Source organism: Frankliniella occidentalis, unplaced genomic scaffold, assembly GCF_000697945.3.
Source record: "Frankliniella occidentalis isolate FOCC.00 unplaced genomic scaffold, Focc_3.1 Scaffold461, whole genome shotgun sequence".
Lineage (NCBI taxonomy): Eukaryota > Metazoa > Arthropoda > Insecta > Thysanoptera > Thripidae > Frankliniella > Frankliniella occidentalis.
Window position 1 is genome coordinate 69071 of NW_026267579.1, and position 14538 is coordinate 83608.

A 14538-nucleotide genomic window follows, 5' to 3' on the forward strand; every position below is an offset into this window, starting at 1 on the left:
TCAAGGCGAATGTTTACACACGAATAAATATTAATGAAGAAAGGCGTAATCGAGGCCAAATGAATATCATGGGTATTCATGTAGCGCGGGGTTTAATCATGAATGTGCAGGGGTTAGATAAGAGACCCGTTATCGAGAAGTTTTGCACTCCCACGACGTGGCGCTCTCTCTAAGCCCTCTAAGCTCGCCCGCAGTTACTAAGCCCCGGCCCTGGCCTTATCTCGCAGGTCCGGATGCACGAAGTCGGCCTGACCATAAAGTACACACGGTCGACTGTGATAAGAATCCTCACTCGAATGTTTTGAAAACTCCGCTTCTTTTTTAGAAATGTTTATATGCCCGGTGACTGGTTGGCCTATCCGCTTGCGACCGTAAGGGAACATCCAGAGCGTACGTCCGCATTTCTCAAATTCTTTCGGCAACTTACGGAAGCTTGGCGCCTGCGACACTCGGGGTAGGCCGGCCCGCAGTCCACGCATGCGCTGCTGGCAATGTGTTGCCTACCTACCAGGGGCTACGAGAGCCTCCATCGGCTCAACTGGGCAGTTTTGTGACGTGGCGAGCGACGGGCGTACTTTCTGGATGATTCCAAAGGCGCCGTTGTCAGAGGCGATAGGCAAGCCTGCCCCTCTCGCCTGCATTCAATGCACAGGGGTACAGGTATACCTATGAAAGCGAGCGGGCCGAGCAGGCACGTGTGCAGCATGGCGTACGCACGTGCAAGCAAATATTAGACGTATCACGCCTTCTTTCTGTCCAGCAAACCTCCTCCCCATTCCTTCTCACCATGAATTGCAAACCAGCTTATGACGACGTCATCATGCATAACAGACCGCAAAGCACTGAGGGAAATATTTCTGGCTGAGCACTATACGTCCAGTATCGGAAGCGAAGCTTTCTCGTTTGGACTGTACTATTAGCGCTGGGAGCTAAAAGCAGCACCCATTTTAGAGGTCAGCCCGAGAATTTTTTTTCTGCACAGCACAAACTCAATAGAGAGGCAATATCGAGGACATTTACTGAGTTGGGATAAAGTTGGCGGGCATTAGAGGAACGTTTACTGCCCGGCGGGAAATATTTCTCTCAGTGTGGGCGGACCGGTCCCAGAGCCCAGTGCTCGTCCGCTCCCGCTCCCCGCCCCAGCGGCGGCAGGCGGTGTACTCGACTCGTCCCCATGTTGTGGGTACCCCTTTCCCCGTCTCTCAGTAGCATCGGTGGTTCAGTGGTAGAATGCTCGCCTGCCACGCGGGCGGCCCGGGTTCGATTCCCGGCCGATGCACTTTTGCTCCCACGTTCCGTAGACTGTAGCAATTTCAACCTGCGAGACTTGAAAAAAAAATGCTTTCTGTATACTTTTGCCTGTCACATTTTTCGGGGAGTTATTTTCATGCGAGACTTACCTCCATGCAACACACGTTGTGGCTCGGAGCTCTGAAAACTTAAGTGTGGTACGGTCCAACAGTTATAAGTGTGATACCATGAGTATCACACTTGAAAGTGTATTACCACTATGTATCACATTTAAAAGTGTTGTACCACACATGTATCACACAAGGCTTCTATAGAGAAAATATTGGTGTGATGCGCGCGTGGTACTACACTTTTAAGTGTGATACATGTGCGGTACTACACTTAAAAGTGTGATACTCATGGTATTGCACTTGTAACTGTTGGACAGTATCACACTTGAGTTTCCTGAGAGAGCGAAGTTTCTCTAAAGACGAAACATGTACATGCTGGTATTTGTTGGCCACACATCTCTGTGGTATCACAACACAAACAGCTGTCGCGAGGAAAGTGCCCAAGTTAAAAGAGCGCCGTGTTACGTACGTTAGAAATAATCACCAATGATCTCCGAGCCAGGTTATCGCGTGAAGCCGTGGATCAGACGTGTTTGCAATGCACTAGAGATATGCGCCTGCGTCTTTCTAGGTAGGTACCTTGAGCCTTGAGCCCCCTCGCCACTTTATGCGAAGCGGTGATACTGTACCGCATGCGGGAGTGCGTGTGGGCTGCCTACCTCCACGGCGCGAGCTTGAGCTGCAGCGGCAGGCGCCCTCTCCGGAGTTAGTTGACAGCCAAACACCCTGCCCTATAGTGTTTTTCGGCTAACGGAGGAAGATGAAGAGCGAGTAGAACATAAACGTTCCCGTTTGGTCGAGAGATTCCCTCCTCGTTCTCGACTCGTTAAGCGTTAACACGGTAAACAAGTCGCACACGCGTTGCTCTCGGGAGCGAGCGACGCCTGCTTTCGTCACTATAGATTTGAGTGGGGATTTTGGAGAAGCTCTTTCATTTTAAACGACGAACGTCACTCAAAAGGAGCTGCGAGCTACGTTCCAAATCGCCAAACTAATATGGATGAATGCCCCCCGGGGGCGTGTCTCCCCCATCCCTTACAGCACCCCACCCCTCCTCCGCCCCTCGGCGCGGCCACCACGCGTAGCCCATGGATGGAACTATTACTCAAATGTAGCGACGATAACCGAACATCGTCAACGTTGGGACACGATAAATTCCACCTCTCTTTTCAGATCAGACACATATCTCTTGCAATGCCAGAGAGGAAGGTTATCATGAACCCACCTTATGTACCTAAGAGCTAATTTAGCGGCCACGATTTCCACATTCTCTGAGGTCTATCATTGTATTAAATAATTAATGTACACAATTTAAAAGGAAAATTTTCATTGTTTATTCTTTATAAGAATAGTTCCTAGCTAGAAAATATTGAGATGTATTAATAGTAGTTATTGTAAATAATTCATTGGTAATACACTTTCATAACAATCATGATTCTCATGAATTTAAGGCGTGCTATGCACATAACAATTTAAGTCAAAAACAGTTGAGGAGTTACTTGAAATTTTGTTTTACATAAGTGACCACAGTCAATAGTTGGTAAACCTAGAAAAGTCAAAGGTCAACTTCAAAAAGGATTGTAAGTGCAAAAGAACAACAAATTTTAAATTAAAAAAGTTAAGACACATAGCTATGGAGAGAAATATGTAAAAAAAACAACAAAAAAACAGTCCACAATGAGGTAATGGAAAACAACATTTACAAATTCTACCAATGAGAACGACTATTCATAAGAAATTGGCCATGGTCAGCTCTTATTTGAAAATGTTTGGAGAACACAGGATGAGATAGTTGTATGTCCATTTAAGTACAGCAACCAATTGGTCATAGGGTAAGTACAGATGAATAAAAAATCTTCATTAAAAGTAAACCAAGGTAACAGAAAAAAATATTAATAACAAGTTTAAGTTAATTTGTTGAGATAGCCTTGGAATAACAAATAACAGGATACCAGCAAATACAAATTGAAAGATCTAATTATAACAGTTCTGACTGACACTTCACCTGCTTTAGTTCCAGCATACAAAGCATCAAGGAAAAGGACTAGATTAATGCACAATGTAGTTTGTACCAGTACCATCAAAGGAGAGCTGACATCAATTTCGAGGGAACACCCTACCCAAGAATTCACGCCAACTGAAGCCCTATTTATCAATCATTGCAGATGAGGCACAATTTAAAAGTAATTAATTAAAAAAACAAAACAAAAAACAACCTAACAACAAATTAGTATTATAGCATCTAAGAATCATACAGACAGAAAAATAAGACGGCTTAGGGACTGTACCCTCAGAGAAAAGCAACCAAAATCGAAAACTAGAAAGGAACCATTTGATGTGAACATTTACATAGTTAGTTAAAACAGAAGATTAATTAATTTCATATTTAGCTCACAAAATGTGAACCAATCACAGAAAATTATCAGGCTGCTTTATCCAGTATTTTCAAAGTGGTATCATGACTAGAAGGTATGAGCATGTAATAGCGCTCTCATTACTTCCTCCATGACACTCAGAATAAATAGACTTTAAAATGTTCATATATCCAAAATTTTGCCCTATTACAGAGAAACAGAATAATTGTTCAGGGCACAAAAAAGTTTGAGCTAGACTAGTTAATGAAAAGTGGATACCCAAGGGGCTACATTTAATTATACTACCTCCTAGAAAATACATATCAGAAGATAAATCCACTAGTATGAGCATTATGAGCACAATGTAGGAATGTTAATAGACTGAGTTCAAGTAGCAAGTCACCTTTTTTAGAATACTGGAGCGCAAACAGCGCAAATCAATTTTGAAAAATACAAGGGTAGAAGTACTATACACATGCATACGTTTAATTCTACAAACTACCCATAGGTCTAATATTGAGAAAAGTAAGAAAAACGTCGCCTCAGAAGTAAACAGTACATCTTAAGCAAAGCTGAAGTCGAAACGACAGACTGCTTGTGTCCAGGTAGGAGAGCAGTCTTTACTTATTGTTTCTGAATCAACCAGATAATTGTCTAGGCAAAAAAAAGGACTTTAGAGATGGTTTGAGAACATTGATCGAAGTGACCAGAGTAAATATCATGGGGTTACAACTTTTAGATAGGTATCACAGCAAAATTGAAGGAATATTGAAAACAATACATTGTCTTATTACTCAAAAGAGTGACAAAAACACTCTAGATGATTGCATGCATGAGTATACAAGGCTACGAGTTGAATAACTGAAATTACACAACATTATAACAAGACTAAAATTTACAAGAAGAATAAAATAGGAACCCTCTTATGGGGTCAGGCAGCCATGGTCTTAAAAAATTCAACAAACAACAAGAAGAAATGACTTTGGAAGGATAAAACAAGTCAAGAAATCCAACCAAGTCAAGAAATCCAACTAAGTCAAGAAATCCAACTGACTAGTTCTTCTATTCAACACCAATTTGAAAAATTTATGGCAACTTTCAAAGCAACACTCTTTATTACAAAATACCTTACTCTCTTTTCAAAGATCGAATTGTTTGCAGTCAATTTAAAATAAGTAAATTGAAAAGGTGGTATTGATACCAAAAAAATTATTAAAACGGATACAACAACAAATCTTGAAAGTAGCAGCTTTTTAAAAATGTGTCAGAGAAGAAGATTATAAAAATTATAGAAAATTTCTTAAGACTAAATCAAGAAATTGGTTTGTTCTCTATGAAACAAAGGCTACCTAGCAGTCAGTGGTACGTACTAACACCTCAAAAAGAATTGAACCCTTTTGGCTTGGAATATTGCATCGGAAGGGTTGAATTCTTGTTGCACTGAGGGTACAGAGGTTTGAAAATTAAGTTTTCTGGAAACTGAAACCACAGGCACTGTTACAGCAAAAATGCTAAAATCCTATTCATATAAGGTCACAAAATGTAATTGAAATATGAGCAATTTCCATAGTTTTCTTGATTAACCATGACGACTTTTATGCTTAAAAACAAGATATGACAGTTTTACCAAAATGGTGTTGGTTTACTAGATAACAGTATTACAATGTCAGTATTTGGACTTGATGGTATTTACGAAGACCTTTGTTTAGCTCACATTTCCATTCCCAAGTGTTTGAAACATTTCTTTCTGAGCCTTGCGGCAGTTGCATAACCATTTAATAATACGGGCATTACGCTCAACAATGGATGGTTGTTCAACGTTCTTTCCACTATGGCCGCTGCCCATCATGCCCCCTGGGGTACCCGTAGTGCCTCCAGCACTAGTTGCAAGCCCACTTGCAGACCATGGTGCATTCCACCCGCCATTGTTGGAATCTACTGAACTAACACTTGAGAAGAAGACAGGGGAATCAGAGGAGTCTGACCGTGTCCGTGAAACATACCTGGTAAAGCAACATAAGTGTTTTTAAAAAATTATTAGAACCTACATTGTTAGATAAGGAGTGCAAAACAGCAAACTTACCGAAATTCAGTATTGTCCAACCCTAATTGTTCGAAAAAAATTTCAAGCTGAGCAGGATCTTGGCAAGGTGGAGACAAAGGAACATTAACAGACCCTGAGTAACGGTGACTGATATCTGACTTGGACCTTAAAATAGGTCTCCGTGGCTCAAAATTCCAACAGAGTTCAGCAACCCTATAAAACACAAAAGAGATAAATTTGAAATTTACCAGAAATCTATTTGAAAAATTGTGTTAAATCATTACAAGTCAATCATGTTTATCTGACGTACCTTGAGCATTGTGGAGGAGATGAATAATTTTCATGATCACTTTTGTGACTGCTGCCTCTGCTACCTAAACTTCCACGGCTCCCTCTACTTGCACGATTTCCATCCATTTCCTCCAAACTTGTATTGCGCATGCTATGGTATTGTGAGGTCGGTCTTGACCTATATCGTGGAGACCAGGAAGACATGCCACTTAAAGCAGCTGAAGAGCCCCCACTGCTCTGGCGTATCAAAGCTTCCTGTAGACACAAGATAAAGTTTAATATTTAGTTCAAGCAATTGTAGGTTTGTCTTTAATTTTTTAAATGTTTTACTCAATGTAAAATTAACTTACAGAAACTGTGTTTGCTCTTGACCGCCCCTCAGGTTGACTTCGGTGAGTACGGGTGCCAGATGATGAGCCTGAGCTATTACCCCTTCGTAATTCTCCCACACACATTTCTCTTGTGGCAGGTCCTGGAGCGGGCTGACTTCTATGACTTTGATGAGTGCGTCCACCAGAAGAAACAACACTCATTGAATCACCAGAGTAGTGCAGAGAACGACTGCCCCTTTGACTCCCACTAAACAGAGACAAGGAAAAAAAACAACTTAATATTTTACAGAAAATTAGGTAAAAGTTAACGTTATTGGAAGGCTTACCTTCTTCTATGAATGTAATCTGTATACCCACAACCATCACCACTATGACTGCTGGTTGAGCTACCACGATTGCTACTATTGTCAGATGACCAACGTGGGACTGAATGTCGGGTTGGAGTTGGGCTGGAATGTAAGTCAGGTAGGGATTTGTGAAGAGAAGCTGATGTTTGGTTAGACCATGTCCTTGAAGGACACGCCTGATGTGTTTGAGAATTCGATCTGCCATAACGAGAAATTGCCCTTTCACCAGCAACCTGTCACAGAAAACAAAAGCAATCAAATCACAGTTTATATTGAATTGCATAGCATACGGGGGAAGTGCAAAACCTTTTCGTAGTCCGTCTTACCGTGTGAGCGTCATCATCTCCACCGCCAGATGAATCATAGTACACATTCTCCTTGGAGTCTGCATTGAGCAGGCGCCGGAGTTTGGTTTGCAGGCGGTCCGACTGCAGCTGCTGCGAGGCGGCGCGCCGTTGCGCCCAAGTGGTCCCCGCGGCGCCTCCCAGGCGAGGGCTCTTGGGCATCACGAGGGAGCGGGGCGACAGGGCACCTGTCGGTCAGAAGGGTACAGTCAGGCCAAAAACAGCAGTACGTCCGACACATTTCAGTAACCATGGACGGGCACTGAAGACGGGGCTGGGCTGCAGAACGCCGCAGAACGACACTCACTCGTGCCCTCCTGGAAGCCCGGGGGCGCCGGCGGCATGGGCTCCGCGCCCAGCGGCGTGCAGGGCGACGACATGGGGATGGGGCTGGGCGGCGGCGAGAGCAGCGCCGCGCTGGTCACGCCCATCGGCCCCATGGGGACGGCGATGGGCGCCGACACGGGCCCCGCCGGCCCCAGGGGCGCCATGGGCACGGGCGAGCATGGCGGCGAGGAGGTGGGCCGCTGCAGCCGCTGCTGCCTGTCCCGGACGCAGTCCGACTTGACGTAGAAGGCCTTCGACTCCTGCAGCAGCTCCACCGCACTCTTTCGCTTGGCTGCGAGGGAAATATGGAAAACAAACGCGCGCGTTAGATCCACTTGCGCACGCAGAGTCAGACACTTTCCTTCACTCTTCTCAGAGTCTCGCCCGGCACACATCCATTAATTCATAAAGCGAACACGCCTGCGCCGATTGCATTAGAATTCCACACCACCTTTTCACTCCATCCGCATATCCCTCAGCAGCAGGCCCTCTCCTGCCCCCCGCTGCCTTCCAATACCCTGAGTTGACATCGGATCGGATGCCTACATGGCGTCCGAACACGAGTGGGGGTGAGAGGGACTAGGGCGCCGAAGGAGCAATCTCACCCCGCACACTCTCACCCCACTGTGGACATTTTTCTCCGTAGACGACTAACTTCTTTGTATATCAGTTGTTACTCACAATTTTTGTGAGTAGTAAGGAGAATTTTCTTAAGTAATTATTTAGTAATTACGAACTTTTGTGGTCTTAGTAAATTTAAAATGACTAATAATTGTCAATACTGCTGATAATTTTCCTACGTAGTAACTCAACACATTCTCTGTAATACTTGCAAAATTTGCGAGTATTACCGTTGTATAAAGAAGTTCGTCGATCTAAACAAAATGCTAGTAGTATAACGGGCTGACAGTGCACTGGCCGCTTACGGACGCACATCCGGCCGGTGCCGAGCCAAACGGTTCTGCTGCTAAAGGCTCTGCTGCCGCCCCGTGGCCCCGAGCAGCGGCGGGCCCCGAGCGCCGTGCGGGTAGGCAATGTCCGGGCGGCGTCGCAGCCGTGCGCGCGCGCTGCCTACCAGCACGGCGCTCGGGGCCCGTCCGCCCGCGCCCGCCCCGGCCCCGCCTCCTCCTCGACCGGCAATAAGACACCGGACGACACGCGCAGCACGCACCAAACACCGCCCCGTGCTGTGCTTAGGCCCGCCACGCCCCGCCACGCCGGACCTTGGCAGAGCCGGGCCGCTTTACACCGCGCCATGCCGCCTTTTGCCCAGGGCCCGCCCCGAATTCACGAGCAACACAAGGGAAGGGGGGCGTGGCGGGGCGTGGCGCGGCGGAGTGAGTGGATCCGCACGCGAGAGCTTTGGCCTCGCCCTTGTGCAGATGTTGCTGCTCTTCATTCCCTCGGAGCTCAGCAGCAGCAACACGCTCGCTTCCCATGCACTGGTGCTGCTCTGCTCCGGGCCGGCGCGGCGCCGCGTCACACACAAGCAGCAACAACGCCGCGCCGGCCGGCCGGCCGCTCACTCTCGCCGCGATGACCCCAATCAGAGTGTTTTGTTTGACTCTGGGCGCACTGGCCTGCATGGCGCGGCGTGGCGTGGCGCGGCCCAGTAATATCGCTCGCAGCATCTCTCACCCACCTGACGGCCTGACGAGCCTTCTGGCCGCCTCTGGCCGCCTCTCTGGCCCTGAGCCGCGGCCAAGCCACGCCGCCGCGCCCGCCCGGCCCTCCGCACCCGACTGGACTAGTCTGACCCACTCCAAGCTCGCCACGCTTTATATACTCTCCGGAGTGAGAGGAGAGAAGTACGACAATAAAAGGAAAAATTAATAATAGAAATACAACGGGGGTCCACAGATCGAGGCAAAATCGCCGAAACGCAAAGGGGAGTCCGAATGGCATACAGACAGGGTGGCCTATGGCCCAACATACCCGAGGAGGACCATTTCGTAGTTAAACTGCACCGCATGCAGCCGTGGGGGTGGGCTTGCTTACCGTGTCTCCTCGACGCACCTATGGCCCCTTGCAAGTAGGCAACACGTCCAACAAGCCTCTGTAAAGTATAACTACGAAATTTCACGGGGTCTGGGGGCCATCCTGTGGTGCTCCCGCGTGTTGTACGCGACTTCTCTGACCCAAAGGCGCGTCTCTCTAGTAAGCCTCCTGAAAGATAGGCAATTTGTGCTCCAAAACCCCTGTGTGTAGTAGGCAACTCCAGGTTCATCTCGCCCTCACTGACACCCGGACCTATACCATGCTTTGGCCGAGTGAGAGAAGGAGAGGGCGTCCTATGTACGTTGCAGATAAACCCGTAGCCTTATCAGAGTACGCATGACATGGTTTGCTTGCCACCGCTGCTGCTTGTCGGGTATGTTTACGCACGCATGACTGATGCACATGGCATGCACACATACGCACACATGGCTCAGTCAGGTGCAGCTTAATCACAACCACAACCACAGGTCATTGTATGTATGCAGTGATAAATAAAGGGTTATAGTCATCAACAGAATGGAGTTTTCTAGCGCAAGTTGTGCACTTTACAACGTATTTAGCTTAGTAGATGTTGCCTAAAAGTGTTCAGTTTGAATACTGTGCACCATTAAGAGTTCTAAGGCGGTATCAGCCGAGGCGATGGCAGTCGGATACGACACAGCCAAGAGTGGGGCTGACGGCCGCGCTACACATAATGAGGCGGCACACCATAAGGCACCTTAGCGCGGCTCCAGGCGCGGCCGGCCAGCCCCGTGGGAGAGTCATGAAAGCAGTGCCGGAGGGTTCCGCACATTCCTGCCGGCCTGGTTGGTCCGCTCGCCTTCGCTGGCCGGCCATACCGCGCGCCCCGCGCCGCCCAGGCTTTTGTTCCATTTTCTCATCCAGCTCAGCTCGACGGGCCGCGCGTCCGCCCCATAGTCCAAAGCCGGCCGGGCAGAGGGCACACGCATGAACGTGGGTCCCTCCTGTGCACTGGAAAAACAAAGGTGCTACAGCAGTATTGCCTTTTGTGGAGGCACTAAAATTGCCGAAAATAGCAGCTTTGGAAGCCCAGTCACTGTCAAGAGACGCCATTTCACTAACGCCTCTCAGCCCGTCAGTGACATTTTACAAATAAACAATGGACTCGTTTACACAGCAGTGAGACTGCATTTGCAATTATTCCTGGATTTTTTTGTGAAAATTCCTGCTGTGTAAACGAGATTATTGTCTATTTGCAAAAAGTCAGTAACGGGCTGAGAGGTGCCCTAAGAAGGCATTAGATGGCACCTTGGTTTTTTCCGCCGTGGGAAATACAGGGGCAACGCACCTTTGCAGAAAACCCCCGAAGGTACTTTTTAAGACGTCAAGTCCCATGAATCAAATTAGAGGGGTGGCGTTTTCCAGCAAAGCATTATTGGCCACCACACGTGGGACGACTCAAACGTGTTAAGAAATAGTTCACCGATCCGATATTATCACGTAACCCATAGCACACAGCTAGCCGGGCCAGGGCCGCTCTGCGCCACCCGGAGAAAGTGTCAAAGAAGAGATAAGGGTGGCTGCGGCCACCGCCAGGGCTGCTGTACGCAAGGCGCAACGGCATGTGACCCATATGGACCCCTATCGCGGGCCCGGCCGGTGAGCCGGGGTGAGGAGGGTCAGTGCGGCCGGCGGCGGCTATGGGCGCCAGGCAAGGCGCGCACTCTGCACGTGCGATACCCTAGCAAAAAAATTAAAAAAAAACGCCCATACTCTTGCGATTATTCTTTAAGATTGTGCAAAGTTTTGAGACACAACATGAAAGCATTTAGTTAGATTTTTTACGCGCTGCGCCAGTCTGTTTTAAAAACTTGTTCATTGGAGCTTAACGAAGCTGAACTTTAGTTAAAACGGCTCTCAGTGTGGGAAGAGCGGGTGGAGATGACTAGGGGGTCGGACTGGAGGGGGAAAAGATGACGTCTGCTCGTTGCGCTGCAACGAGCAGACGTTGGCCATTGGGCAAGCAGTTGTCCGGGACAACTGTTACAATAATTTTGCGGCATTTCCCCCAGCGAATCCGTAGAATTTTAAGTAGATCAATATTATGAACGCTTCACGCGCATAAAATGCCAAAAGTAATTATGGGATCATTGAGAAGATACGTCCGTTTTTATCCTGCCATTCTGCTTTGCCAAAGCATCGTAGCTCCATATGAGTGATGGTTTTCGATCATCGCTCCTTATGAGCGATGGTCTGCGTGACTCCTACATTTTCAGTGTAGATTCATTTGACACAATACCAAAATTGCTATTTTAATGAATTTAAAAAAGAAACAAATTCTACATGAAAGCCGTGCTTGTTTTACTTAAGTCTTATTATTTTTTAAAGCAGACGGGTGGGGTGAATTCGCGGTGTAACTCCGTTACAGTATTCCCTCATGTCTAAGAGGCGCCCAGAAAGCCTAAGAAAATGGTAAGTGACTTAAAGGTTGGGCCACAGGCCCGACTAAGCGCTGTAAGCAGGCCAAGCAGGCTCGGCACCTGCCGAATGGAGTTGCCTGTGGAGTGAAGTGAAGCTGGCAACTGTGCTTGGTGGGAGGGCGGGCCTGCTTGTCCTCAGATTCGTTCGCAAATTACGAGACCTATGGTCTCGAAGTGAAGTGAAGCTCAGCGCCTGCAAGGCTTGGGGTAGGCCACCCCGCAGCACACGCATGCTCTGCACAGGCAAGACATTGCCTACCCACCAGGCGTTATGGCAGCTAGTTAGGGGCCCCATCTAGCTTGGGGTGAATTTTGAAGAAATGCAGTTGGGTGGGTGAATAGCGGTCCATGCGCTTCTCCATTGAATGTAAAAGAAAGAAAAACGAACACAATCACGCACCTAAAAAATAAGTTCTTGGATCAGTAGTACAGGCAGGAGCTGCTAGTAGACGCAGCCCACCGCTTACTACACTACCTGAGGGAATTGAGACCACTTTAATCGGGCAACAATGCATATGAGGAAGCTGATTCGCTCCAATGGTTAGACTATAGTGCGTGCACCGGGCTCGCGGAGGGTTGCCCACTCGCTAGGGCGCCGCAACTGTCTCAGACGATGTCGGCAATAAACCCATTCACCTGACCAACCGTTGACCGTTGTAAAACTCTTCACGCCCCCTGGTGGGAAACTGGACGCATAACAGATTCGACAACATAACGACACACACACACTTGCCGACCATCTCCTCCTCCTCCTCTCCACACGACAACACAAAGTGCGTTACCTAACGCATGTAAAACACTCGACCAGCCCGGCGGTGGCAATAAAAATAATGTAAAAAGCGTTGCGTCACACACACACACGCTATACACGCTGCACCAACGCACCTGCCGCGAGCGCGTTGAGGGGCCGCAGGGCCCGGGCCCGGCTGGGGCTCGGGCTGGGGCTGCTGGGCTGCTGCGGGGCCTGCTTGTACACCGCCACGCCGCGCGCCGGGCCGCGGGCCGCGCCGCCGTGGCCCCCGTGGCCGCCACACAGCTGCAGCCGCTCGGCACGCACCGCCATCCTAGCTCATCTGGAACAGAGAGCAACGACATCACCATCACAATCACACACACACTGCCGAATTTTAAGTTATTGTCACTTGACGAAAATGTCACAACTTAATTTCTACTCTAGAATTTGTTTCGTCGCAACAGGTGAGACGATTGTTTCGTCACTTGACAACTCAGTCGTAAAAGGGTGAATATGTAACAGTTTGTCACAAAACTGTGAGAAAGCGGTACGGCGAATGGGTCATCACAAGTGACGGAACGGTTCGCCACGATGTGACGAATGGCTCATCTCAACCGTTGTGACAAACCATTTGTCTCAACATTTGTTCGTCACGTGACAATTCGGTTTTACAATGCACACACACACACATGCAAGTGCAGCGCGAGAGTGCGCGGAATTGGTTACGGCGCAGCGCGCAACACAATCGCCAATTTCACCGGCAGCGCGCGGGGCGCGCGGGGGCCTTTTCGTCGCGCGTCCTGCTGCCGCGTACAGGCACCGGCAGGGGGAGCCTTTCATGCAGATGGACGAACACCGGCATTTGCCAACAACAATCCATCTCATTTCTCTCTCTCTCTCGGTGCGTGCGGCGCCGCTACCGGTCTTCCCCCGCCCCCGCGCCTGGCGTGCCGTACCGCGGGGAGCTTTCCGGCTCGTTTGGGCGCGCGGCGCGCGCGGTCGGTAGCAAAACAAAGGCCGCAGCGGGTTGGCCGTTCGTCCGATTCGCTTCGCCAGGCAGTAGGGTTGGCGCAAAGCTCCAATGAGTCGTTCTTAATTCCGCACTTTCACAAGGGACACTACCAACCGTCACACCACGAAACAGCCGCAGCCACCACCACCACCACCACCACTACGCTGTCCGTACGCCTTTTACCTCTTCACGTTTCGGTGCCCCTCTCCCCCCCTCCCACTCCCTTTTTCCCAACCTCTGCACAAATTCATCGCACGCGTGCACTTCCGGCTTCCGGAGCGAGGCACTCTATTTCCAGCGTACTGCTGCTACGCGCGGCGGATGGCAGGACGGACGGTCAACTGCCGCCCTGGCTATTCCCTGTCCGGCCGACGGACAAGGGACAGCCCTCGCGTACGGGAGCGGCACTGACAAAAATCTTTAAAGACTGGGCAAACATTTGCTAGGAGCAGGAAAACCTTAAGCGAGAAATAAACATTTATCAACCTTGTAAATTGGGTTAGAGTTTAAGTCGTACAAATTAAAGAAACAAATCCAGTAAGTGTATACGGTCAAAAACTCCACAGCCGATTCAAGACTTTTGCATAGCGCATAGGCAACTTCATTTTCCTAACCGTGGGTATTCGGTTCACAAGAATTGTTGACGTTATTTTTTTAAAAAAAAATTATTTGAATGTTAAAGTGCTTATTTTTGTTTCTTTTTTTTTTACCGCGATTCAACACGCGAGCACGACGAAACCATACCTGTCAGGGTTGAGAGTTGTGACCCTAGACTAGGTTGTCCAAAGGATGCCCATGAGCCCATGCCCGCCACGCGGTGCCCGCTGAGAGTCCCGAGGGAAGGCACGGCCGCGGCGTGGGGCGGCGTAGCGCCGAACTGATGGGGGCGCGCCTCTTAACCTCTCTCTCTCTCTCTCTCTCTCTCTCTCTCTCTCTCTCTCTCTCTCTCTCTCT

General features: G+C 48.8%; 1 protein-coding gene and 1 non-coding gene across 2 annotated transcripts; one reads left to right on the forward strand and one right to left on the reverse strand.

Moving 5' to 3' along the window:
* Window positions 1-1208: 1208 nt before the first annotated feature.
* On the forward strand, window positions 1209-1279 carry Trnag-gcc (transfer RNA glycine (anticodon GCC)). Its single transcript has one exon. It is a non-coding gene; the product is annotated as a tRNA-Gly (tRNA).
* Window positions 1280-2671: 1392 nt separating this feature from the next.
* Window positions 2672-12913, reverse strand: LOC113206043 (mucin-12). The gene is made up of 8 exons (XM_026421940.2): window positions 12725-12913; window positions 7381-7692; window positions 7056-7261; window positions 6709-6962; window positions 6401-6629; window positions 6070-6305; window positions 5799-5972; window positions 2672-5718 (listed from the first exon to the last, which is right to left on the reverse strand). The coding sequence occupies exons 1-8, from the start codon at window positions 12900-12902 to the stop codon at window positions 5421-5423; spliced, it is 1887 nt and encodes a 628-aa protein (XP_026277725.2). The 5' UTR covers window positions 12903-12913; the 3' UTR covers window positions 2672-5420.
* Between the last annotated feature and the right edge of the window lie 1625 nt (window positions 12914-14538).

Bases quoted from the DNA above. Each gene is read 5' to 3' on its own strand.
- LOC113206043 (XM_026421940.2), bottom strand. From the start codon at position 12,902: ATGGCGGTGCGTGCCGAGCGGCTGCAGCTGTGTGGCGGCCACGGGGGC. The intron at 7,262-7,380 runs GTGAGTGTCGTT...TCTGACCGACAG, and splicing joins GGGCTTCCAGGAGGGCACGA to GTGCCCTGTCGCCCCGCTCC. The intron at 6,306-6,400 runs GTAAGTTAATTT...TTGTGTCTACAG, and splicing joins CAAGAGCAAACACAGTTTCT to GAAGCTTTGATACGCCAGAG.